This window comes from Pseudonaja textilis, chromosome 3, assembly GCF_049901715.1.
Source record: "Pseudonaja textilis isolate UNSWEBS1 chromosome 3, rPseTex1.2, whole genome shotgun sequence".
NCBI lineage: Eukaryota > Metazoa > Chordata > Lepidosauria > Squamata > Elapidae > Pseudonaja > Pseudonaja textilis.
The window spans coordinates 117,050,698-117,076,828 of record NC_141992.1 but is presented as its reverse complement, the minus strand read 5'-3'; the positions used below and the strand labels follow the sequence as shown (position 1 = coordinate 117,076,828).

At 35.5% G+C, this 26,131-nt stretch overlaps 1 protein-coding gene across 2 annotated transcripts in view; it reads right to left on the bottom strand.

The window, feature by feature from the left end:
- Positions 1–25,060, bottom strand: part of ANKRD33B (ankyrin repeat domain 33B) — a 46,243-nt gene extending 21,183 nt beyond the window's left edge. The window contains exon 1 of one of the 2 annotated variants that reach the window (XM_087930689.1): positions 24,395–25,060. In XM_087930689.1, the coding sequence (XP_087786815.1) occupies positions 24,395–24,847 (453 nt within the window). In that variant the 5' untranslated portion in view covers positions 24,848–25,060. The remainder of the gene's footprint in view (positions 1–24,394) is intronic. The other variant, XM_026700910.2, reaches the window with a different exon arrangement.
- Positions 25,061–26,131: the final 1,071 nt, after the last annotated feature.

The window sequence follows — 26,131 nt, the reverse complement described above, 5'->3', positions numbered from 1 at the left end:
CCATATAAATTGAAAACTCATAAAAATCAGGCATGCAACAGAAATGAGAAACATCAAATGCAACAAAAAGGAAACAGGTGAAAGCTGGCTTCCTCAAAGTCAAACCCCATTTATTTTCCTACTTATGAAACAGAGGTGGAAATAAACTGGTATGCTTACTTTCTCTCCAATGAGGGAAAAATTAAAATGTTAGTCAGAGGTTTTTTAAAAAGCCATTTCTACCTTCCACTATGATTGGAACTGCTTGGCTATGGACTTTCTCTCTCCATTCCCCCTCTTGGATTGCCTAGCCCAAGTACATTTTGTTTAGTTTTTAGGTTATAACATAGATTAGTACTTTCCCATATTTACTTGTAGGTTTATACCTGAGATTATGTATTATATTTTAACAAAAATAATAGCATCCTTTGTACATACCATACAAACGAAGCCAAGCTTTGGCTACATAAAAGTTTCTGTGGTGCCTCCTTTGGGCCTGGTGCCCTAAGCATGTGCTTAGTCTGTTTAATGGTTAATACACCACTGCACACTGCAAATGTAGACAAATACTTCTCTAAAGTAGCACTTTATCTCAAGATGTGTTTAAGGTAAATCTTAAGATAAAGTGCTAAATGATGAGAAATCTTCCTAGGCACTTTTTTTAAAGGAGTGGAAGCTGAATAAAATACATATTCCCCTAAAGAGTGCAATAATAATTCTTTACAGTGGTCCTGTTATTTCCTGAATAAATGTGGAGCCCCACATGGGAAAAGGTCTTGAAAAAAATCACTGCATTGTTCCAAAATTGAAATTGTTTATTGTTTATATAATATAAAATAACCTATTTTAAGATTACAAAAGCAAAAATATTATGCATAGTTTTATGACTAAGATAAACATACTTCAGACATATCCTTTAATTATCTAAAATTATCTTGACAAGTTTTCAAGAACTTTTTAAATAATTAATAGAATGCAATCCTCCCTCTTAAAGTTACACTGTATATTTTTTAAAAAAAGTTAAGAGAGTTGAAATCTTCAGTTTAAGATGAAACTTTAAGGACAGAGAAGAGTTTAATTTAAAGGAATACAGAAATCAATGTAAAGTGTCTTTAAAATAATGTTACAGGCTTAAATTATGGGTTTTTAAAAAAAAAATAGATAAACATATATAGAAGAATATTGTTCTTATGCCCTATAAAATTATTTTAAACTAATAATAGAAACTATAATTCCAAATATTGTGCTCAGTCTATGGCTTATCATATGAAATAAATTTACAAGAGCTTAATTTTTCTATCAATGTCTTCTTATTAACAAAAACAGTCATTTTTTGTAATTCCTTTATTCCTGTCTTTTAAAGAACAGGTTTTTTTCTGTTTCTTCCCAAAATTATTTAGATTTTTAAATACTTGCAGTTTTTGGACATGTATTGCAGACATTAACTTATTTCTAATGTATTTTTTAAAAATACTACATATCAGTCTGGTTACTGGAGTTCAAAAATACGTCATGGACCAATTCAACCTGGGAATAAAATTGCCAACTACAGTGCTCAGATCTCCCTTGATATCTGCTGCATAAAGAACTTGTTTTAATCAATACAATGTGCAGGTCCACATGCAGATTGCATGCAATCTAACCCACTCACACATGCATATGCACACACTTGGACAACCTCGCATCATTCCAAACAAACTTCCCCCTCAGTCATCTGTTTATTGATTGCTGGATTCCCAGTGTGGGAAATGAATCTGTGTTCTAGTGATTCTAATCAAGATTACTTCTTTCTTCTCATATAGCAGTCCCTTGCAGATTGCTGATTTGTAATGGCAGCAGGAACAAGCAATCTAGTACCTGCAGTCAACTGGATGGTAAAAATATCCTGGAAAACAAACTGGTTGATAGAAAAAATGGGCAAAACTTCCAAAAACTTCTCATTCCCTTTGTGGTTGAGGCTACCGGCAGTCCGTGGACTGTAGATCAACAACCTATTTTCTAATGCTCTGATCATTGACATGTTTCCTCTTGTTTTGTTTTACCAAACAGAGCCATAGTAACAACTATTATAACATTATGATCCAATGTACGCTTTGGAGTTATATATATACAGTCCCCAACATGATTTTTAGTTGACAAGAAACCTAGTTTTTGCCTACAATAAACATTATTTAGATTCCCTCACCTAACCCATTAGTGGTACAGAATGTATGGATTTCAGAGATATAATGACCACGCTGATAGGCCTCAACTCCAAAACTGACAACATTCTAGCATTTTCATATAATTGCTCAACATGGTGCTCAATGGCAGAAGCCACAAATTTTCCTCAGGCCCTGCTAAAGCACCAGGCTTAAAAGGTGATCCAAGCAGGGTCTTTCCAGTGGAAATGTTTCAATACCTATGAAAAGAAAGGGTACAGAAATGATAAATTAAAGAAACCCAGAGGAGGGTGCTGTAGAAAGATGGGGAAGATCATGAGATGATAGGAAAGATAAAGGAATGAAAGGAGAAAAAACAGAAATCAAAAAATTAGAAGGTAAGGAATACTGAAAATGAGAAACGAAAATGAAAGATCTGAAAAAGATCTCGGTTGGATGACACTAGGTAAATAAGGAAAGAAAAAAAGGGGGAGGAAAACTAGGGACAGAGCAAAGGAGCTAGGAAGGCACATCAACAAACACACCTTTTCTATGTAAGTATCTTTACACAAAAAAAGGGGGAGGGGGTTCACAATATTTTGTAAATGGCTATAATACCCAGGCCATTTGCTGTGGCAGTCAGGACAAGATTCAACAGTTGAAATGTGACCTGGATTTCAAAAAATGAGAGATCCTTTTATGGCCTACAGCAGGGATGTCAAATTGGCAAGCGGGGGGGGGATGTATCACACTCATGCGATGTCCACCCCGGCCTTGCAAAGGCAAAAAAAGCCACAATACATCATGTGACATCACGTGATGCAATCGAGTTTGACACCTGTGGCCTACAGAATAACAACAGTGAACAAGAATCCTCTAGCAACATCACCTTCTGAAATCCTCCATGCCCGCCTAAACCAATCAAACAACTTTTAAGGATATCCAATATATAATGATACTACTAGAATCAGCATTGTAGTCATCTTGTTTGTTTTGTGGGCATATTCATCCACTAATTTTCACAACCTAAATAGATTTCAAGAGAAAATTAAACAGGAAAGTTATAAATTAGGAAATCTACTTATGGGTTATAACTGTAAAGTCATAAACTAGGCTTAACCTTTAGTCTGGGTAGCAAGGGGCAGGCATAACAGTATCCAGTCCTAATGTTTAAACTCCAATAAGCAGTCCAAATACAATGTTTAAGTTCTAAGGGGGAGAGGAAGAAAGGAAAGGAGTCTCAATGAAAGAAAAAGAAAGATGAAGTATGTAGTAGAAGCAAATGAAGATGTGAATGAAGATCCTGACCTTGCAATATGGAGTTGATGAAAAGTATATATTGGTGTCAACTAAACTCTTGTAGGTAATGTATTTGTAAGAGTAGGAATCAATTGCTTGGTGACAATTGAATATTATACTCCAGGAAATGGTGATGGAAGAACCACAGCTTGTTGAATATGATGGGGGGGGGGGAATATTGTTTAGGTGAGATGGATGGACGGACAGATGGGAATGAAATAATTATCAAAAAGTTGTAGTTGTAGTTGAGCCATTCAAGGACTCAAAAATTAATGAGAATTGTGAACCATTTGGTGAAAAACTGGTTTCAGGTAAATACTTCAAGCATAAATCTACTTATAAGTACATCTGGCAAACAATGAATGTACATTTGAAAACCACAATTGATGTGATTATTTAAGATGAAAGACTGAGAGAATTTTGAAGGATGCGAAATAGAAAGACGTTTTGAATGTGGCAATTATGCCAAACTACAATGACTCTAAAAATCACAGAATCTGTATCATATTATTAGGATACAGCCCTCATCTTTTCAGGCTCATCACAATATAACATGTAAGTATATGGGGGGGGCGGCACTGGGCTTGGATTGTGATGTCACAAAACACATTTTACATACATTAAAAACACTCATAGTAGCCTAACACCCTCTCAGCTCAAAGACCTAATTGCCTTTTCAGCAGTTGATTTCAGTCAGGCTCTGTGAAAGATCACTGTTTAATTCCTCTGAAATGAAAATAGAGAGAGGGACAACACAAACTCAACATAATGGTATGGATTATGGAATTATAAAATATTTTGCAAGGATCAGTTGCTGAATGTGATAAGAATGATAAACGGTAAAAATTGTGGCATATTTATAATAAAAGTATATGAAATTGTTTATGAATATTATATATCAATCAACAAGGGTACAACAAGGAGAAAGTCAGAAAGAAAATAGTCAGGCACAATGTTCTTAGTCTTTTTCTTTCTTTTTTCTTTGGTAAATGATTTATCTTTAGATAATAACATTTGGCTGCGAGATTTAAAATGCCTTTCTTTTTCATTAAAAATGATGTATTTTATTCTTTATTATCAATTCTTCATTGGTAATATACTGAACACTAATTGTATAACTTTTGCACTTCTCTGTCCACTTACTGGTATTATACCTTTAGATCCATTTTTTAAATTTTTGTTTTGTTTAAAAAAAACAAAAAGAACAATATATGATAGAAGTAAGCATGTGTGAAAATGTAGTATATGGTTTAAACAGAGTAAGACAATACTTGGTTGTTTAATGTATTTGTGGCTAAATACATTTTTAAAAAGATCACAGTTGCAACTGACAGAAAAAATGGAGTGAATAACTGATTATAAGTAAATAGAAAAAATAGAGCAAGAAGATGAATATTTATGTCTTATTAAAAATAAGAAAATGAATGGAAATGATAAGAATGAACATAAATGCTAGTAAAAAAATACTAGGTTTTATGCAAAGTATGTTTGTCAAAAGAAGGTGTGTAGAAGAGCATGCTTTTGCCCACTTTGTTCTTGGAAATGCGAATTGAAAATGAAAGAATAATATGAAGACTAAATGCAGTGTGGATAGGGTACTTTAAAAAGATGGGAAAACAAGTAAACAAGTAAACAGACAAGAGTAAATGGCTGCTAAGTGAACATGAATACAAAAGTGAACAACCAATAAAAGTGTATATACAGTTAAGATACAAAACAAAATGTATGAAGCAAGAGTGATTGAGTTGAAAGGAAGGAAAACACCAGAACAGTTAGGTAGAGTTCAATACATCTTCAAAAATAAATATATAACAAATTTAAACAATCAAAGGCAATATGAAGCAATATAAAGACATGTTATAAAGGATTTTTTAACAAATAAAATAGTATGGAGACAGATAGGTTTTGATATTAACAAGATATAACTATTTCTTTTTTGAACTTTTGTCTTTACTTTTTTTTACTTTTTTCTTATTCAATTTTCCTTTAAGGTAAAAAATAAAACATAAAATCTTCAAGTTGAATTTTATCCCTAGAGAGTTCAGAGACAGAGATATATAATTTTTTCTGCAACAATATAAAAGTCATTTTCAATTGTCTTCTTCAATAATATTTTTCTTCAACTTCTCATCCTGGTATTTACTCTATACAGGTATTAACTAGACAGTATATATTGGCACAGCATTGTATTCCATAGATCATGGTAGATTAGATTTAAATGGAGTAAGTATGAGTTTTTAATAGAAACAGGGTTTATTTATTTATTTAACCATTTATTTATTAAACCCACTCCAAAATACTCTAAATAGATGAGATTTTAACAGGAACATAATTTTATTTTATTTATTATAGTTGCCTACTCGAGACTCTGGGTGGTTATATAGACCAAAATGAAACTGAGTTACCAGTAGTGTGCCCAGTGACTTGGGAGTTGGTGGATACTAGGATACTGAGAACAAGCATCGTTTCAAAGCCAGAGATACTGATTTTTTTCCCCTGGTTTGTTAACTGGCTTAATGCCATTTTTGCCAATTTAAATACAAAAAATCTTTATCTTTCTAAAGCCAAGATCTTTGTAACAGGGGAGAGAAAAGAGAAATCCAATTGCCTAAGGTCTGGAAAAAAAATATATTTTTGAGAATATTATGGATTTAATTTGTACTGCAGAAGTATTTCTTGACATTCATCTTTATTCATCTTAATTAAATTACATCTCTTTAACTAACTTGTGATTAATCTTTATTTTCTTTCTACTTTCCTAAGATGCATAAGGCACTTTTTTCAATTTGTTTCAGTTTTAACAACAATTAAGCATAATTATAAATGGCCACGGTGTGACTTTCCAAAGTATTTGAACTGAAATATTCGTCTGATGTCCTAAAATAAAAAACACAGCATATTTCTTTGGCTTACATTTAATCAGCAAATCTAAGGGCTAATCTGCAAGACTTGATTGTACCTAACTATTTCTCAAAAACAATATCCAACATTATCTTGTAGGCACCTTGGCCACCAAGATGAGTCTCTGCCTTTCTTTTCCTGATCCATGTCAAACATGTTTTCTAACTTGTGCTGGCATAATCTGCCCTCTCTACCTTCCCTGCTACAATTCACTTCCCGAGTACAAAAATGCCTCTGCTTCAATTGGCTGTGTCCTATATGGCAGGTGCATAGTCCTCCCTTCCAATTATTGCTTACTCCACCTTCATTCTGTTCTGGGCTATTGGACTGTCTCCTTCTTTTGAAGAAATATTGACCAGTGACATATTCCTTGATTGAAATGTGAAACCTAATGATTTGGACAAGAGTTCTACCAGCTGCCTATTTTCTTTCCTGACCCAATAGTTATGGATTTTGTATGTGTTTAACTGGTCCACAAGTAAATGCACCGGAATAGAACATGTCAATAGGACTGAGAATGGGGTAGGGTTTCATATACAAATACAGATTAAGAGAGTTGGAAGGGACCTTGTAGGTCATGTAGTCCAACCCTGCCCAAGCAGACCTTACACCATTTTTGACAGATGGCAGTCCAGACTCTTCTTGAAAGCTTCCAGTGATGAAGCTCTCACAACTTCTGAATATAAAATATAAAATATTTGTCAATGAAAATCACATATCTTCAAAGACCTGCCTACAGAAAGGAAATCACCTGGTAGTTGCTTTCTTGCAGGCATGAGAGAGATAAAATAGCCAAGGAAACTATAAGCAATTGCTCTAGTTTGAAATAGATATTTTTATTTTAGCTATGTCAGAGGTAGTCAGATACGGTATATCAGAATTCTTGAATTTCATGGTTTTAAATGTCTTTAAGGCTTGTTGGGATATCTGGGACAGTATTTTGTCTTTAAAGATTCGTTTAGAAACTTATTTTATTCACAAAATGAAATCTTTAGTACAATTCTAGCTAAAGGCTTAGAAATTTTATTTTCCCAACTTCTCAAAAGACACAGTGGATATTTATGTGGAAAAGTTAGATTTCCTCTCAAAGAACTCAGATAATATATTTGCTTTCAAAAGATAAAATATATCAAACATCTTTACAAATATTTACTTATTTGAAATAGATTCATGAAAGGAAAGTAATCATTCCAACATCCACTGTGTAGTTGCTTTTAATATTGTTCCTCCTGTAAGTTTCCAAATCTAATAAAAAAGAAATTTATAACTTGACTTTCTATATTTACAGCCTCTCCTGAAGCTGTTGTTCCCAGATGCCAAAGAACATAAATTATATTCTGCCAAATTAGCTGGCAGCTCCTTCCAAAAAATTATTTATGTTTCATTTTCTCTGTACAATCAATTGCTTTTACTTATATATTTGATTCAGTCATATTGAAACCTAAATTAAGTTTGCAGATAGTGCTGTTTCTGATATATAAAATAAATAATTTGCCTCAATTTATCATTAATAATCAACCTGTGGAATTAGTCTATTGTACTTAATTCACTCAAGAGATAGCACTGCCATCAATTACTTGTTTTACTGGAGTATAAATTCAAATCCAGCCTTCTCTCCAAATGTTTAGCAAGTTGTTGAGCATAAGAAAACTTGTAATTGCAATTGCAGCAGTACTTGAACAGTATAATGTCATTCATCTTATAATATCAATGTAATGTAGATTTCCCCTCTGGTGCTTAAGTTTTTGTTTGCCATTAATACAGTAATAGCTGTGAAAAGATACATTGCCTATCAGTGAGCTATCTGTCTTATAATGTAATAATAAGTTGACATATAAGAATATACAATATTAAATAAGGCCTTTTTTACTTTAGAATGGCATCGTGTCTCTTGATGCTCTCCCCCAATATATTCCCACAGTACAATTTACTGAGAGAAACCAGCGTAAGAAAACAACTTAGTTGAAACTATCTCTGGTCTATCAAGATCAGAAATGGGCAGTGTTTGGAGAGTTCAAAGTTGTATAGTATGTTGAATTATCAGCCTTTGAGGGTGCTACAAAATCCACTGCATTATTATTACTGGCTTGGATGTCTTACCCTTTCAATCTTCCCTCTAACCTGGAGTTTCTCAACCCCTGAAGTGTTCCTCCCTTGGAAAGATGCAGGCAGGAGTGCAAGGGGAAGCATGAAGAACTTTTAAATTGTGTATAGTGTTAAAATCAATTCACTTTCCCTAATGTTTCACTGTTTTCATTGTTCATTTGTGTTCATTTTAACATTTGCATTTTTAGGGGAAGTGTATTTTTAAGATTACACTAGAGGGCATAATGGCAAAAAGTTTGCTCTACTTGCTCTAAACAGAAATAAAAGAAGTATAGATAAGTAAATTTGATGGCACCACTTCCTGACCCTTTAGCACTGATGTGTTCAGCTAGGAAAAGCAATCTTCTCCTTTCCTGTGCCTCATCTGACAAGAAATAAATACGATAAATCACTACTTTAAAAAACAAATGTAAAAATTCCTTTCTAACTTTACACACACATCAAACATCCAGTTGCAAATGAAAGATAAAGAGATTTTCATAACACAGACCACATCTGAAAAGATTATCTGAAGAATATATAGGCCAGTACAAGACTCCGGGCAGTTCACAAGATCTGCTACCAATATAGAAGCAACCCTGATATACAGAGGTGCCACTTCTCATAAAACATACAATTTTGTGCTGCTATGTGAGTGCCCTTATTGCTGAACCAGATCCTCCCATTAAGCCAGTCAATGCTCCCTCTAGTTAACTAACAGAAAGGTAGATAAAATACTATTTGAGGAAGTACAAATTGTTCTTCATAGCAACAGAGAAGTATGGGAGAGACGTTGGCAAATTATCATGGCTGTTTGACTACAAAAAAGTTGGAAATTGCAAAAGTGGTAGGACAAGGCAGGAATTCTTGCTCCTGCAGTTCCAAAGTACTACTACAATACAGTTTTTCAGGGCAGAACCCAAATTAATATTATATTGGTTAAGATTCCAAATAGGGTCCACTGTCCAGTCAAATATAACAGAACTACAAGAACACTAACATTGGTTTCCTAAAGCACTCCCATGTGGAAGGTATCAGAATATCAGGAACCCAACAATTAGAACTTACCTCTACACTGTCTTTATAGAAACCAGAACAGATCACTAACTAATAGGAACATACTGTCCTGCAAAGTACTTAAGAACATAAGTGCTTGGATAAGTCAGAGCAGAGGTGGTATTCAGCAGGTTCTGACCAGTTCTGGAGAACCAGTAGCAGAAATTTTGAGTAGTTTGGAGAACCAGCAAATACCACCTCTGACTGGCCCCGCCCCCATCTATTCTCTGCCTCCCGAGTCCCAGCTGATTGGCTGGGTCTTCTTTGGTTGCCCTGCACAGGAGAACGGAACTGGAATGCAGGTTAATGGGGTGGGGAAGGAATGGGGATTTTGCAGTAACCTTCCCCTGCCACACCCACCAAGCCATCCCTACCAAGCCATGCCACGCCCACCAAGCCACACCCACAGAACCAGTAGTAAAAAAAGTTGAATCCCACCACTGCTCCATTGTAAGTACTTTAGAATTTTTCCATCTTTGTGCATATAATAAACTTGGAGTTACCATCTATAAAAACTTCCATAGTTTTTTCCTACTTCTATCCATTAGTCCCAACAAAAAAAGTTCTGATTTCAGTTGGATAGTAATCTTTAAAAGTATTTGTATCAGGAGATATAATATTCATATATATATTGATTGGCTATCTTCCACAAAATTTTATGATTCTACTGAAATAACAAATCATATGTAGAAAAATGGTATTTATCTGAATTTCCCAGAACTTTTCGTAAGTTCTTCCCCATGACAACAAACAAAACAAACATTGCAATGAGCAACCTTTCCCATGTCTTTTTTTTAAAACAAACAAACTTTATTGATTATAGAACTAAAATATCAAACAAACACATACACAACACACAGAAAAAAAAGAAAAAGGAAAGAAGAAAATGATTAAAAACTACTGAAAATGATTAAATTCTACTATCGACAGTCTATGGTTCCTTGTTTGTTATCAACATTGGTGATATATTTACGAATACATCTTATTGCAAATATATAATTACTACCTCTTTTACATTTTACGTTGTTTACTAATATATTTTCTATTTTTGTTCTATCCAGTCATATCAGCATTCCCAGCTTCTATAATATTCAGATGTTTCTTTTTCCTTAAGTGCTAAGGTTAGCTTATCCATCTCTGCACAGGCTATTATCTTCTGAATAACCATTTCCTCTGTTGGAATATCTGCTTGTTTCCAGCACTGTGCAAAGGTTATTCTGGCTGCAGTAAGAATGTGCAGTATTATATATTTGACTTTTTTAGAAATTTGTCTATTAAATATCCCCAATAAGAATTCTGGTTTTAATTTAATTTGCTCCGCCGTTACTTCCTCTAACCATTTTTTTATTCTATGCCAGTATCTTTGGGCTTCAGTGCAGGACCACCACATGTGAAACAATGTTCCCTGTTTCTTTTTACATTTCCAGAAGTTCGGATTCATGTTAGGAGACATTTCCCTATTCTCGAGGGTGAAAGATTCCATCTATAAAACATTTTACAGGCATTTTCTTTATATGTTGCTGATTTTGTAATTTTATTATTCCTTTTCCCATTCTAATAATGTAATGCTACGTCCTATGTTTCTGCTCCAAGCTATCATGTTGCCTTTGACTACTTCCTCTTCTAATTCCATCTCTAATAGGTAATTATAAAATTTAGTTATATTTTTTTTATCTGGACCTAATAGGATTTTATCTAATTGTTGTGCCTTAGTATAAATTCCAAATTTTTTCTTGTCCTGGCTATATCTATTTTGAATTTGCAAATAAGCCCACCGGTCTACTTGTAGCCCTTGTTCTTGGAGATCTTGCCATGATTTTAAAGTTCCTTGCGCATCAAGGTTTTTGTATTTTATCATTTTATTAAGATCTAGATTATTTGGATGTATCATCGCCTCCATCGTTAAGATCCAGATTGGGATTTTTAAATAATGTTTTTTTTACTTCGTTCCAATTAGCCAATAAGGAATCTCTAATTATATGTCTGTGGAAATACTTCTGCTTAATTTTTCCAGTGTCCCATAAAAATGTGTGCCATCCCCTCTGTAAATCATGGCCTTCTAAAAATAAGATATTTTTATTTGACAGATTTACCCACTTTTTCAACCAAAGTGAGGAGGCTGCACTATAGTATAATTCCCAATTTGGGAGTGCCATACCTCCCCTACTCTTCATATCTTGCATTGCCTTTAGGTTTATCCTGTTTTTTCCCTTGCCAAATAAATTTGGTAATTATCTTGTTAAGTTCCACGAAGTAATTTTTATGTATTTTTGTTGGTATTGTTTGGAATAAGTAAATAAATTTGGGCAGAATGTTCATTTTTATAGTGGCAATCCTCCCTAATAAGATTTGCAATTTAACCCATATCTTTAAATCTTTTTTGACTTGCTGTAATAATTTATTATAATTATTTTCCATTAGAGTTTTGCATTGAGCTGTCAACCAAATTCCTAAGTATTTAACTTTTTTTACTATTTGTAATCCCATTATCCTTTCCAATTTTTGTTTTTGTTTTTCTGTTAAGTTTTTGGTTATTAATTTCATTTTTTCCTTATTAATTTTAAGTCCTGCAACTTCCCCAAATTGATCTAACTCTTTCAATAGTTCTTGACCTGTTTCAATTGGTTCCTCTATGAAAAATACCATATCATCCGCAAATGACTGGAGTTTATATTCTTCTTTTTTAATTTTTAGTCCTTTTATTCCTGGGTTCTGTCTAATTCGTTTAAACAATGTTTCCAAATATGAAGAGCAGGGGAGATAATGGACATCCCTGCCTGACTCCTTTCTCTATTTTTATTGAGTGCGTGTACTCTCCATTAATTATAATATTCGCCTTTTGTGAATCATAAATTGTAGTCACAATGTTTTCAAATTTGGTGCCTAAATTCATATTGTACATTTGTTGGATTAGGAATTGCCAATTTAAATTGTCAAAGGCCTTCTGTGCATCCAAGAATACAAGGGCTATTTGTTTTTCTGGATGGGCTTCGTAGTATTCCAAAACATTTAATACTATTCTTAAATTATTCCTAATCTGTCGATTGGAAAGAAATCCGTTTTGATCTTTATGTATATATTCATTCAATATTTTTTTAAATCTATTTGCTATAATTGTTCTAAATATTTTATAATCAGTATTTAACAGGGAAATTGATCAATAATTTTGTATAAGTCGTAAATCTGAATCTTCTTTCGGAATCAGTGATATCAGTGTCTCCTTCCATAATCCAGCATTCTTGCTGCTAGTAGGACCTCATTATATACTTCCACCATGAGAGGTCCTATTTGTTTTCCTGTTTTCTTATAAAGTTCCCCTGGTATCCCATCAGGACCTGGGGTTTTATTGTTCTTTTGGTTTTCTATTGCTGCTTTTAACTCGGGCCACGTAATGTCTCTAGTTAACATTTCCTTCATCTCCTCAATTATTTTATCTTTAGTAATACCCAAATAGTTTCTTATCATGTCCTCACTTACCTCCTACTTTTTATAAAGATCTTCAAAAAATTTACATGCAAGTTCTTTTTTCTGTTCTATCCCTTGTTGGGCATCCCCATTCTCATCTATTAATTGGTAGATGAATCTTTTTTGTTTTTCTTTTTTAAGTTTATAGGCCAACCACCTTCCTGGTTTATTGGCCTGTTCAAAAAATATCTGTCTGGCTGTATTCAACTTTGAAACCATTCCTTCTTGTTTGATTAAATTTATGTTTAGTTATCATCTGTTTTTTCAATTTACAATCTTTTGGGGTGTTTTACAGCTGAATTTCTAATTCTTTGATTCTTTGTTCTAATTTATTTTGTTGGGTATATTTTCTTTTAGCAGTGCATGATATCATTGTGCCTCTTATTATTGCCTTCTTTGTATCCCAAATATTCTGTTTTGTAGTTGCCTCATTATTATTTTCTTTTAAAAAATAGTCTAATCCCTCGACAAGTTTATTCATAAATTCTTTCTCTTTAATTAGCTGTGTATTTAGGGTCCACCTTTTCCTTGGTTTCTTCCTGCCTTTCCACACTATCTGAATCGGGTTGTGATCTGCCCATTTGTTTGGTAAAATTTCAATCTCTTTTAATTCATTTACTAACTCACCATTCATCCATACCATATCGATTCGTGTCCATGATTGGTGAGGATTGGAGTAAAATGTAAATTGCTTTTTCTTGGGGATTAATTTCCTTCACATGTCTATCAAATTTAGTTCAATCATCATTTCCTCACATGTTTTTGGTAGTTCTCTTTTCCCCCCCACTACTGTGATCTTTCTGGTGGTCCACAATAGCATTGAAATCCCCCAAGATGCAAATATACCTTTTATCTAATTCCACTAATTTCCCATGTAATTGTTTAAAAAATTCCTTTTGGTTATCGTTAGGGGCATAAATTACCACTAGTAAAATTGAAATTGATTTAATCCAAATTTGTAACACCAGAAATCTTCCATTGGGGTCTATCCAAATTGGTTCTGCTTTCATATCATCTTTCACATATACTGCTATCCCTTTCTTTTTCCTAAAATCTGCTGGCGATGTATACAAATTCCCTAGCTTGGGGCATTCTAGATATTTTTCTTCTTCCTTCCTTATATGAGTTTCCTGTAAATATATTATGTCTGCATTTTGTTTAATTAATTTGGTTAATATTCTTTTCCTTTTTATCCTAGAGTTTAGGCCATTTATGTTAATTGATAGTATTTTCTTTTCTTCATCCATCACCAAATTGACCCTTGCTCTTTGTCTTGTAGTTACTCCTGTCTTTGTGGCTGATTGTGCATCTTTGGTTCTTCTCTCTCTTGATTTTATTTTTCAAATTCCTATGATTCCCATCTCTATTTTTTTGATGGTCGTCTTGTGAATTCATTTCTGATTCATCTCTACTACTCGATTCTTTGTGGCCTATCAATCATTCATAGAATTCTTGGGCTTTTTCCACGGAGTCTACTTTTTCTTTCTTCCCAAGTGATTAGCATTCCCTCTGGGATTAGCCATCTGAATATGATACCTTTTTGGTTTAAATGGTTCGCCAAGAATTTATAATCTCGCCTCTGCTCTCTCACTCTTCTTGGGATTTGTTTAAGCACCAAGATTTCTTTTCCTTTGTATGTAATTGTTTCTTCTCTAGAAATTTTGTATATAATGTCTCGAACTTTCCTTCTGGCAAATATCACATGGACCTCTTTTGGATGTTTATGTCATCTTGAGTAATTTGTGCTCACTCTATATACTTCGTCTAACTCTTTCAGAATATCGTCATTATCTTTTTCCAATAAGTCTGCTAATATTCCTGCCATCACTTGTTCTAAGTCCTCTTTTTTAGATTCCATTATATTTTGGAATCTCAGATATGCTGCAGCCTTATCCATTTCCAGATATACCAAGGAGTCGTCCATTTCTTTACTCACATTTCTTAATTGCTCACCAACCATTTCCAGCTTCTTTTCCATTTGTTCCGTTCTTTTCTCAATCTCCTTTATTGTTGATTCATTCCTTTCTAATGCTTGCTGTATTATTTCAATTTTTTGATCCAGCTTTAAGATGTCTAATTTCATTTCTGCCTTTAAGTTTCCCATCTCTTCTTTTAGTTCATTTGTGTCAGCTCTTGTTTCGGTGTGATTTTTCACCATTATGTCCTGAAGCTTCAGCATGGACTCTTGTAAAGTAAGAAGGGTCGATTGAATATTGGCATTCGTGATGGTAGGTTGTTTTTCTCCAGGTAGAGTTTCTTCAATTGTCTTTTGTGAGGTTGATGGCATTGGAGTTGTTTGTATTGAAGAAGTCTTCTTTCCAGTTTTAAGCATTGTGTTAGTGACAGAGGTCATTTCTTGTAAAATTTGTTTTTGTTTTTGTATTATATTAAATATGTTGTCCCAAATTAACATTCACTGTTGAGAAGTATCAACTATAAATGGCCACTATGCTAATTAATATGGTATGTTACAGGATTAACCTCTCTTATCAATATATATATTCTCCAGAACACTTTTACAGCTAATTTCTAAATCAGTTATTTGTAGATCTTAATAATGTATCAAATTCCTCTATTTAAATTTAAATACTATTGTCCCGTATATCTATAAGTGCTATAGAATCCCAAATCTCAAAATAGTGTTATGAAATAATATTTCAAATACTTGCAAATCTAAATAAAGATATATCAACCTTGCTATACAATAATTAATTCATCTGCAGTAATCACAATTAATCACAATTATTTAATTCAATCTAATCTATGCCTATAATCAAATATCTATACCTAAATAATTATCACCTCCCTTTTTTGTGTATTATAACCAAATATAAACTTCAATATTTACTAATGTATCAATTAAATAATATATAAATTACGTTTACCACATTCAAAAATCAGTTGAGTTGGTGTCAAGAAATAATTATCGCAATCCGTAAAATTTAAAAGCTTAAAGTGTCTTAATATGATTGTTCAATTCTTCGAGATTCCTACACCGAGCACACCAGAAGCACAGAATTGCTGAGTAATGTCTCTGATTTCACTGTCTCACCACACTTTCTGCTGTAGCTGTTTCTCCCTTCATTTAAAAGTTTTACAAGTCAATGTTTAGATTCAAATAGTCTCTTTCTTTAATAAATCTTCTCCACTTACTACAGCTCCAGTCCAATAATCCAAAAAGAGACCAGTAAATTAGTCAATTTTGTTCGTGGAATATTTAAAGTTGTAATTTAATTCCTCACTTCAAGTCTCCCCCCGTCTCAAGTTCATCCTTCCAATTTTCCCCAAAGCCCACAATTCAAATCCTTCAAAGTTCCCTTAGGTTAAATTGTTCTTTCTTTCTTCTTTTTTTTCTCTCCCCCAATTATTATCAGTCTCTCAGATCCCTCCGATTCTCTTATCTTCTCTGTCCGATCGCTCGCGTCCTTACCCTCTTCTGTCTTATGAGCCCTTTCGCTTTCACCACTACTCATATCTGCTTTGGCTGCTGTTTTTGGGCTTTGCTCCAACTAAGATTCTCCAATATTCAACACTGAATCAGGATCGCAAATTCTTTCACTCGCGCTCTTCATTCACCACAGTCTGTCACTCACTCGCTTCCTCTTGTATGTAACGATCAAGGCTTTAGGACCACCATTACTGACAGTCTCTTGTTGTCGGTCTCCACAGGGTTTCTCTATGTCACGATGAGAATTGCCTTTTCCACACCGCAACTTGAGTCTCCCCACATTGGCACGCTTCTCTACAAGATGTGTGCACCCCTAAGGGTCACTCCAACAGCAAGAGGAGATAGCATGAAATCCAGGGCAAGCTTCAGCACCTCCATTCGCCCATATCTCATCACCGGAAGTCCCCATATGTCTTTAATAAGCATAATTATATTGTGCAGATGCAGACTTTTAAATATGAATAAATTTCATGTTTTAACTATATGGTTCTCTATGCCTTGGAAGATCAATATCTTCTATGTCAAGAAATGCACATCTATTCATTTAAAAAACAAAGTAAAAACAGAAACACTATAACAGCAGAAGCTGGCCATGAATTGTTAAGATGAACAACAGATGATCTGTGAAGTATCTGAAGTGTTGATATTACAAGATACCAAGAAGCAAAGGAGAAAGACATTACAGAAGTTTGTTGATGTGCTTAGATAATGTATAATAGTATTGGTTCTTTTTTGCTGGTTCTGAATAAAAACATCAAAAGGAATTCAATGAAAAAAAAATCTACAGTTTACAATTGTCACTTTGTTTTAATCTGTAAACATCTTTGCCACCTATCATCAAACAATGTTATAGAACAATGCCTAAATTAAGCCTTGAAGAATTCCAGTTCAAGTACACACTTGGCTATGTAAACCTGGATTACTCTGATTCAGTCACTATCTCAGTCTAACTTATTTTACAGATCATCAATGTAGGAGATAAATATGTATACCGCCTTGAATTCCTTAGACGAATGGGCAAAAATTGCTACACAAGAGACTCACCAATTATAAGAAGTTTTTGATTGCTCTAAATGATGCCTTCGATACTGAATTTAATGCTTTTTTATATACACCAAAATTACATATTAAAATGGCCTGGTTGATGTTATTTATTCTTTCAGAATCTCACAGGTGTTATTAGGGCTTCTGATATTCAGTAGCTGAGACAACTAAATCTTCAAAAGAGGTGAGATAGTTCTAGGTAGAAATTTAAATTGGTCAGGATTGTGTATAATACACCCAATTAAGAATTTTAATTCCATTTTAATATCTTACCCTATTTTGTTAACAATATGATTCAAAGACTGAGTTTTCAACCACTGATAAAAATGTCAGGTTATAATTATATTTCTTGTTTACTTAACTAATGTGCAAAACACTCTTGCCTCTGAGATTTCATTATGTTTCCCTCTCTAGTGTATTCTTCACAGGATTACATTTAGCTTCGGGTTATTAAAGAGAAAATGAAAATGTATTTCATGGTGAGAAGCAGTTTTACCACACTTTCTTTTTCTTTAAGAAACTTTCTACATTAAGAAAAACGAAAACAGAACATTATAGTGATGAGCTCTTAAAAGACTATTCCCATTGAATAGACTATCTATTCCCACTGATATAACTATAGTAAAATGCTGCAATCAAAGACAGGTGTTTACAAAAACTATATAAAGTGTTACACCTGTAACTAACACTAAGTTTCCTTTGAACTAAATACAAACAGCTTTAAAATATTTACATATTGACTTCAGACAATCTAGATTTGTTGTGATTTTAGCTAGCTATGTTGATTGGAAATGACCCAATTCAAATATTATTAAGTGCAGTGTGCAGAGTTGAAATTATTTATTTCTTATTAGGTTCATCTTAGCATTTTTAAATATTATTTGGCACTAAAACTTTTGTGGAAGAATGGACACAGGCAAAAGTACCCCTAGACGCATACTTCCACAATACGCATCTGTTGTCTCTCTGTGCGTACATATCCAGGTACAATTTTTTTTCTCTGGATGAAGGGTGACATTTGGCATTTTTGCCAAGATCACTCTCCAGGATCACCACTCATGAGGTGTTCTACTACTAACGAGGAAATTAATATTAACTGCTATGATTCAGTATGGAGAAATTACCCTGGAGAAAATTAACCAGGGTATCCAGAATAAACTGCAATGATGCAAAAAAATGTAATACGCTCCATGAAGTCACAATGCAACCCCCTTTTTATATTTACATCGTGATGTAAAATGCAAATCACATCTATCTTATATATTCATCATTTACCCCTTGAGTTTTCCTACAGATATCCATGCATCAAATACAGACGATATACTTGGTAGAAAATAGAGATAGATTTAGAACATTGTAACATATAGATTTGAACATTGTACAAATCTGCAATGTACAGCTACATCTCTAAAAAAAAATAATACAAGAAATTAACATAGAAGAACACAAATAAAATGCAGAATAATGAAAAGGGAGTTGCTTGAGGAGTCAAGAGAATAATTTGTCTGAATGATACAGGAAATTAAAGAGATTAACTGTTAACCAGAAAGATGTCAGCAGGTCCTCTGAGAAAGATTCTTAATAAATAGATAAAATTTCTTGGCATCCTTTTATAACTGCAACATAAAAGAACATTGGCAGGAACAGACTTATTTCCTTGATTCCTCAAAGACAAAATTATTCATTGAATGAAATGTTGTTAAATCAGCTTGTTACAAAATCATACATTAAGATATTAAAGCAAACAAGTACCAATGTATTTGCGTTTGTAAACCGCTAATGTGTGCAAATTTGGGGGACTCTTAATAATCTGAAAGGTGACAAAGATAGAAGAGAGCAAGACTTATCAAATGTAGTTCTCAGATGCTGTAATCAAGCTACAATAGCTAAATTGATGGCTCTTATTAGAGGAAAGAAACCTATCAATTTTAATGATTGGAAACCCCCTTTGGACATTTTGCAGGAAACAGCAAAAAATACAATTATACTATGGGTCAGGGATGAAATTCAAAGTTTTTCCCTACCGGCTCTGTGAGCATGGCTTGGTATAATAGTAAAAGCAACCGGGGTGATGTTTTACTAATTCAAATCATCCCTACCACCTCTCTTGAGCCGAGCCGAGGAGGGTTGAATTTCTCCCCTGCTATGAATTTGATGATTAGACAAAATAAATAAGAGAAAAATTGAAAAGTTATGTTGTAGCCTTAGAGTAAGAGGTTAATTTAAATTTATGCTTATAACTGTTGTAAAGGAAAATCAGAAGCCATTTCTTTGTTTTTTTTTTCTTTCTTTTCTTTCTGCACTTTTGTCTTTGTTCTCTTTCTTTCTTTACTAATTTTTTCTCCATTATTAGTTTCTGTTAGTTTTTTTATCTTTCCGCTTTAAAAATTTAACAAAAGTACCAGATACTGTAATAGCTAGGGTATGGTTATACTAACTCTCCAGAGAGAAACTCAGTATAAGAATCTTTTTTTCATATCCAGCTGACAAAGGAATGAGAAGGGAATACTTGAATGTAACTACAAGAAGATCTCACAGATGTCAGGGTATTTCTACAATACATTCATTCAACTGATCATGCATTATTTCAACTATATGGACTTACACAAAATGGAAAATTCAGCATCTCTATAAAGCATCTAGATTGAAACTTTTATAGAAAGTGGAAGCTAGAAATCAATGTTAGAATAGTCAAAACTTTATTAGGTAAGTTTGGATGTATAAGTTTTAAAACAGTCACGTTGTAACACAGAAAGAACTTGTCAAATGCCTGCTTTCACCATTCAGAGTTTAGAAAGATATTCCATAATCTTTAAGGTTTATTCACTTCTGTGAATTTTTGTAAATTTATGCATCATAAGTCCTAAAAATCATTATGTAGTTTAAAATAAACTAAGCAATAACACTTTATCACAGGCAAGAGCTAACAAATTCTTACAAAAGACATCTTAGTAAAAATGCAACTCACAAATCAAAGATTTGCAATCCTCTCTACTGGCAAAAATAGGGTTTGAGATCTTCAGGTACTCCTTCTGCCCACATGGCTTGATGTTCGATTACAGAAAAACAATTATTTGTGGAGGTTAATTGTATTATGGAGAAAATGAGACCCATTTCTCTGCTGGCTATTTAAATAACAATAATGATCCAGAGCACAGTGATCTGGTTTGATAGCAATGCATTATAGGCACATTTACAAGATGGGAGGCTATATTATATGTAGAATGAAGTAACCATTTATATATTTATAATAGTTATAGTTACACAATCATAGTTATATAAGAAAGACATATAAACAATGACTGGAATTATACATCTCTACCAATTCATTCATCCCCTCACCCACCTACCAACCTATACAACTTCCTTTGTAATTATGGTTGTATAAAAAGAATTTTAACAATGTGAAGAATGGCAATGATTGGGTAGCTATTATAGTGGCCTTCTTTGTGACTGAATCCTTGCTGAAAAAAGTAGAATATAACAGCATGTTTCCTATATTTCTTTATAAATGTTTTTCTCTATTACCAATCAGTCAGGAAACCTAAAGTCCAGTTTAAAAACAATAACATTTTAGATGAATGGCTTAACAATTTAATATATGAGCCCAAAGTTAACAATCTGATATATGATCCCACACATACATGAAGTACCTCATCTATTTGTTTATAGCCCAAATTGTTTTTATTTGGGGGGGGGGGGGTTACTAAAATCATTACAGAATTGTATATTGTCAAATATGAATGGAAATATTGATCCTAGTGTGATAAAATATTTATTTCCAATGTACCCTAGAAGCAATGGTTGCTACTTGGAAGTTAATCTGCATCAGCATTTCTCCACTTAAAACTTAATGGAGCAGCTTGTCCCAGGATTGCACAATGGCGACTCAGAAGCAGCTGCCATTTCACCCCTACCCACTTGTGGGCAGGGCAAAATGGTGGCTGCGAGACAAATTGCTCTATTTTGCTGCCTTAATGAGATCAGTGAGGAGGAGTGTGTGGGGCCTGGTGGAATGGGAATCAGGACTAAGGCCAGCAGGGAGGGAATTTTGGGACCTGGGGACAAACAGAAGCAGGGGGCGCTGCAGTATATCTGTGGTCGGCGGTAAGGGCGAATGATCATGGGGGCACTGTAGCAGCTGTTACTTTGGGACTGGGCTTAACTTGCTTTTGGTGTCTGCTGTAATTTCGAACATTTAAGAAATGTGGGAAATAGCCTCTTTGTCATATCTTAGTCCTGCTAGACAGCTATGTTTCACATAATGGAGACAGCATTGCCAAACTGCAAGGATGTTAACATTAGCATTAAAAACATATTTGTATTTTAGAATCTACAAAGAGTTCGCTGTAAGGAAAAAAGATTGAGTAATTGTGAAGGGAATACATGGTTTCAAAATACAAGAAAAAGAAAGGCAAGAAAAAGTTCAGGACCTTTCCATCGAAAACATACCTCAAAATGAACAAGATGTCTTCTCACTTATTCGAAGCCTTGACTCCCAAAATACAACCCTTCAGAAGATGAGAAGGCAGCGTTTGTTCGAAATGTTAGCAAAAAATGACTTTAAAGAAACCAATTTTATTGATGGCTTCTGTGCTTTGAATGTACACATCGGAAAACATCTCAATATATTACTGTCATAGCAGAAGCTGTTTCAGCATCATTGGATGATAACTGGTAATTTACCAGCATGAGCAGAATACATGAAAATTATGAGAGTAAAAATCACTATGCAGGGCTTCCTGCTGCATTTATATTGTACTGCTGTTATAATAAAGCCTCTTAAATTGATTAGCTTAGTTGATGTGTTGTGGTAGAATGGAATTCACTTGCTCAGGAAGCTGAATGGTTTTCAACAAACTGGCAAAAAGTGTAACCAATCAGATCAGAAGCAGAGCCACATGGAAGGGAGCTAAAGATTGGGAAGATACAGAAAAGACAGAGAATCCTAAGGCAAAGAAGAAAAATAGAGTGTAAACAGGGGGACAAAGAGAAATCTGAACTGAAGGGCAGATTAAATACATGGTTCTTCTATAGAAAGGTTTAATGGTAGGGTTCCAAATCTAAAGTCCCTCCCCAAAAATAGAAAGCTAGACTGTATCAATGCTTGTTTTTGTCTAACTTGAAATATGGAGAACACTAACAATCAACTTGTGCTACTTCTGACTGACAAGCACTAGAGCAGTGGCTCCCAACCTTCTGGGCATCAGAGACCAGTTTCATGGAGAGAAATTTTTCCATGGACTGGGGTGGTGGTGGTGGTGGTTTTGTGTGCTGCCTGCATCCCATGGATGGGGCTTCGTTTGTTTATGTGGACCGATTCCTGGCAAAGAATATTATTCTGTCAACATGTTGAGAATGAGTGGGCGCGCTAAAAAGGTTGTCAATGGATAGAACAGAGTGGAATGGAGAAACAGGTGTTTTCATTAAAAGGAGATGGATCACATCTTCCTGTCTTGGATTTCTGTATCTTGAGCAAAGCAGATGAATATCTTCACTTCTATTTTTGTAAAACTTCTATCGGGAGGCTGGACTGGAATCATTGAGATGAACTCGTAAGAAAATCCGAAAACTGAGAATAGTAAAGATAATCATCAACTTACAGCACTTTGTTTAGTGACCAAAGTTACAACTGCATTAAAATTTTGACTGATGACAGTTTTTCAGTTATCTTTGCAGTATCCCCATGATCATTTGATAAAAATTCAGATGCTTGGCAACTAGTTCATATTTATATGACCGTTGCTATGTCCCAAAGGTCATGTGATCCCTTTTGTGACCTTCTGACAAGCAAAGTCAGTTGGGAAGCCAGATTCACTTAACAACATAAATTTTGGGCTCAATTGTGTTCGTAAGTTGAGGATTACCCGTATTGAAGGAAGTTGAAACACAGCACCAAAATAATTTCAGCAACTATTGTACGATGAATCATAGACTATTCTTATCTATGCTATAATGTTCAAATATGCTTACTTTTAATTTTTTGTGTTGTCCGACCTAATGGAGGATTTGGCCTCCTTCCTTTTGGATGGATTAATTTCTTTTCATCTGTTCTGTTTTCACAAGACTCAGAATTATTTCTGGGCGACTGTATTAATTCACTCACAATTCTATGTATTATATATTATATTAATCTGCAAATATGAAGAGGCAGTTGTCTGCATGCAAAATAGGAAAGGGGGAGCTGAAGGGGCCATTGGTTATGATTTCATCTATTTCAGTTCTTGTAATACATGAAAGAGGCTTTTGAGGAGTGGACCAATAAAATAAATGGCCAGGAAAAAGCAGTCTAGGGATTGTACTGGTAGTGCTTGACTTACGACCACATCTGAGGCCAACATTTCCATTGCTAACCAAGTTAAGTGAGTTTTGTCCCATTTTATGACCTTTCTTGCCACAGTTGCTAAATGAATCATTGCAGTTAAGTGAATCTGGCTTCCCCACTGACTTTGCTTGTCAGAAGATTGCAAAAGGTGACCACATGACTCCAGGACACTGCAACTTTCATAAATATGAACCAGCTGCCAAGTGTCCAAATTTTAATCGTGTGTTCACAGGGATGCTGCAACAGTCATTAAGAGTGAAAACTGGTCATAAATCATTTTTTTTCAGTACTGTAACTTTAAATGGTCACTAAACTAATTGTTACAAGTCGAGGGCTACTTATATACTACAAGGAAGGATCAGGGAGTTAAGGATTTGTAGAAAAAAAAAGTTGTTAATATGTGATGTTTTTTAATTGCAGCCACATTATTAGCTTCGGAGCAAAAAAGAAGGGGGGAGGAAAAGAGGGAAGAAAGGAATCACTAATTCTTCTGGGGTGGCTCACACGCTGGAGGCTTATATTACAATAAGAGTGTGGGGCAGCAAGGGGATCAATGGAGGGGAATGAACCTGCTCTCCTGAGCACCGCACCCGTTTGTTTTCTCCCCCCCCCCTCGCCCAGGCCCGGCACTGCTAGGCGCTGCGCCCTCACCCGCTTGTTGCGGTCCGTCTCCCTCACGTCCTCCTCTTGGAGCCCCTGCCGGATGAGCGCCCACACGACGGCGGCGTTGTTGGCACAGCAAGCGCGGAAGAGACTGAGCTGCTGCTTGCTGTCGGAAAGTTCCAATTCGTCCACGTCGTCGGTCTCTTGGGGCGGGTAGAAGGAGTCGTCTGAAGCGATGCTTCGCGTGTCCGGGAGATCCGAGAAGTCTTCATACTCCTCGTCCTCCTCCTTATCGTCCCCCTCCTCCTCCTCCTCCTCTTCGCCTTGGCTCTCCCTGCGCGCTCGCTCTGCGGGGATGGTTGGCTCAATCCTGCCGCTACCGTCGGGACTCCTTCCACTCTCGGCTCCCGGAACTCCGAGCGACCCTGCTTGCAGTTGCTTCTCCGCGGTGAGGCTCCGGCTTTCTCGGTCCTCTTTCCTAACCCCGGACAGAAGCACCATCGTCGCTTCCCGCCAAAGGGGAGCGCGAGGTCCTGAGCTCTCGCCTCCTTGTAGCGCTTATCTCCCGAAGCCAAAGGGCGCCGGGTAATCCAGCGCCTCCCGCCCAGTTGCATAAATCTCGAGGGATAAACGCGGGGATCCAGGGGGGAAGAATGAGGATTGGGTGGCAACATACAGTCATCCTTGCACCTCAGCTAAATAGCTCTGACCATTCACAACGAAGTCACACTTATCTGGGGGGGGAACACACACTCCTGCACAGTAGTGCGTAAAGAAGGCGGGGTGGGGAGACGCAGATCAGTGTTAAGTTCACAGCACAGTAAAAGATTTGATTTGGGGGGGGAGCAAGTCCTTCCGTGTATGGGACCCTTTCCTCCAACACACAGAACAGAAAACGCAGCTCAAGGGAGAAAAGAATCTACCGCAGGTATGAACCAGCACAGCCATCTTCCGATGGGGACGGGGGGAGGTGGGGGGGACGGGGGGAAGGAATCGGTCCTGCAGCAATGACTTTCCGAAAACTTTTCCCCATACATTTAACTGGAATCCTGATACCAACAAATTCTGGCTGAATCTACCGGTCCGCCCCCTCCCCGCCCCCCATAGATCGCGGAAATGCCTTCACCCCATGCAAAAAGTCCTTTAAAAGCAAGCTTTTTCCTGACCCCGCAGTTAAACATCTGTAAAAGTTTAAAAAAAAAAAAGGCGGGAATGGGAATTTCTTCTCACAATTATTGGAACTGGCGGCAAGGCACATTAAGACTCAGTCTAAGACTTTCCAGAATTTGAGAGAGAAGACGACTCTTGTCCGAGTCATCGGATAGCGTTCAAGCATTATGCTTGCTGCATCTGCTTCCTGTTTGCTAACGCTTTCGGTAATATTAATAAGATATCACGAGGTGCTTGCCAAGAATTTTTCCAACAGGGGAAACTCCAGAGTCGGGGCTTTTTTTGAGAAGAGCACCCACGCAAGTGGTTTGTTGGCAAACAACGGCAGCAATTATTTGCTTGCTTACTTGCTCGTTCCCGTCCTTATTCGCTTGGGGTGGAGAATTGGCACAAACTGACAGATGCTATCTATAATAAAATAAGAACGATACACTTTTCAAACTATCCGCACTCCAGGGCTGTCTTGCATAAAGTTTAAACCCTCTTGGCACCCTCGACTTAAAAAAAAAAAAACCATTTCGCAAGCAGAAGTGTAACTCAAATGTTTTTCCCACCGGGAAAAAAAAAAATCGCAAATTGTTCGAATTTCTTCCACAACACCGGCTTGCGGCACTG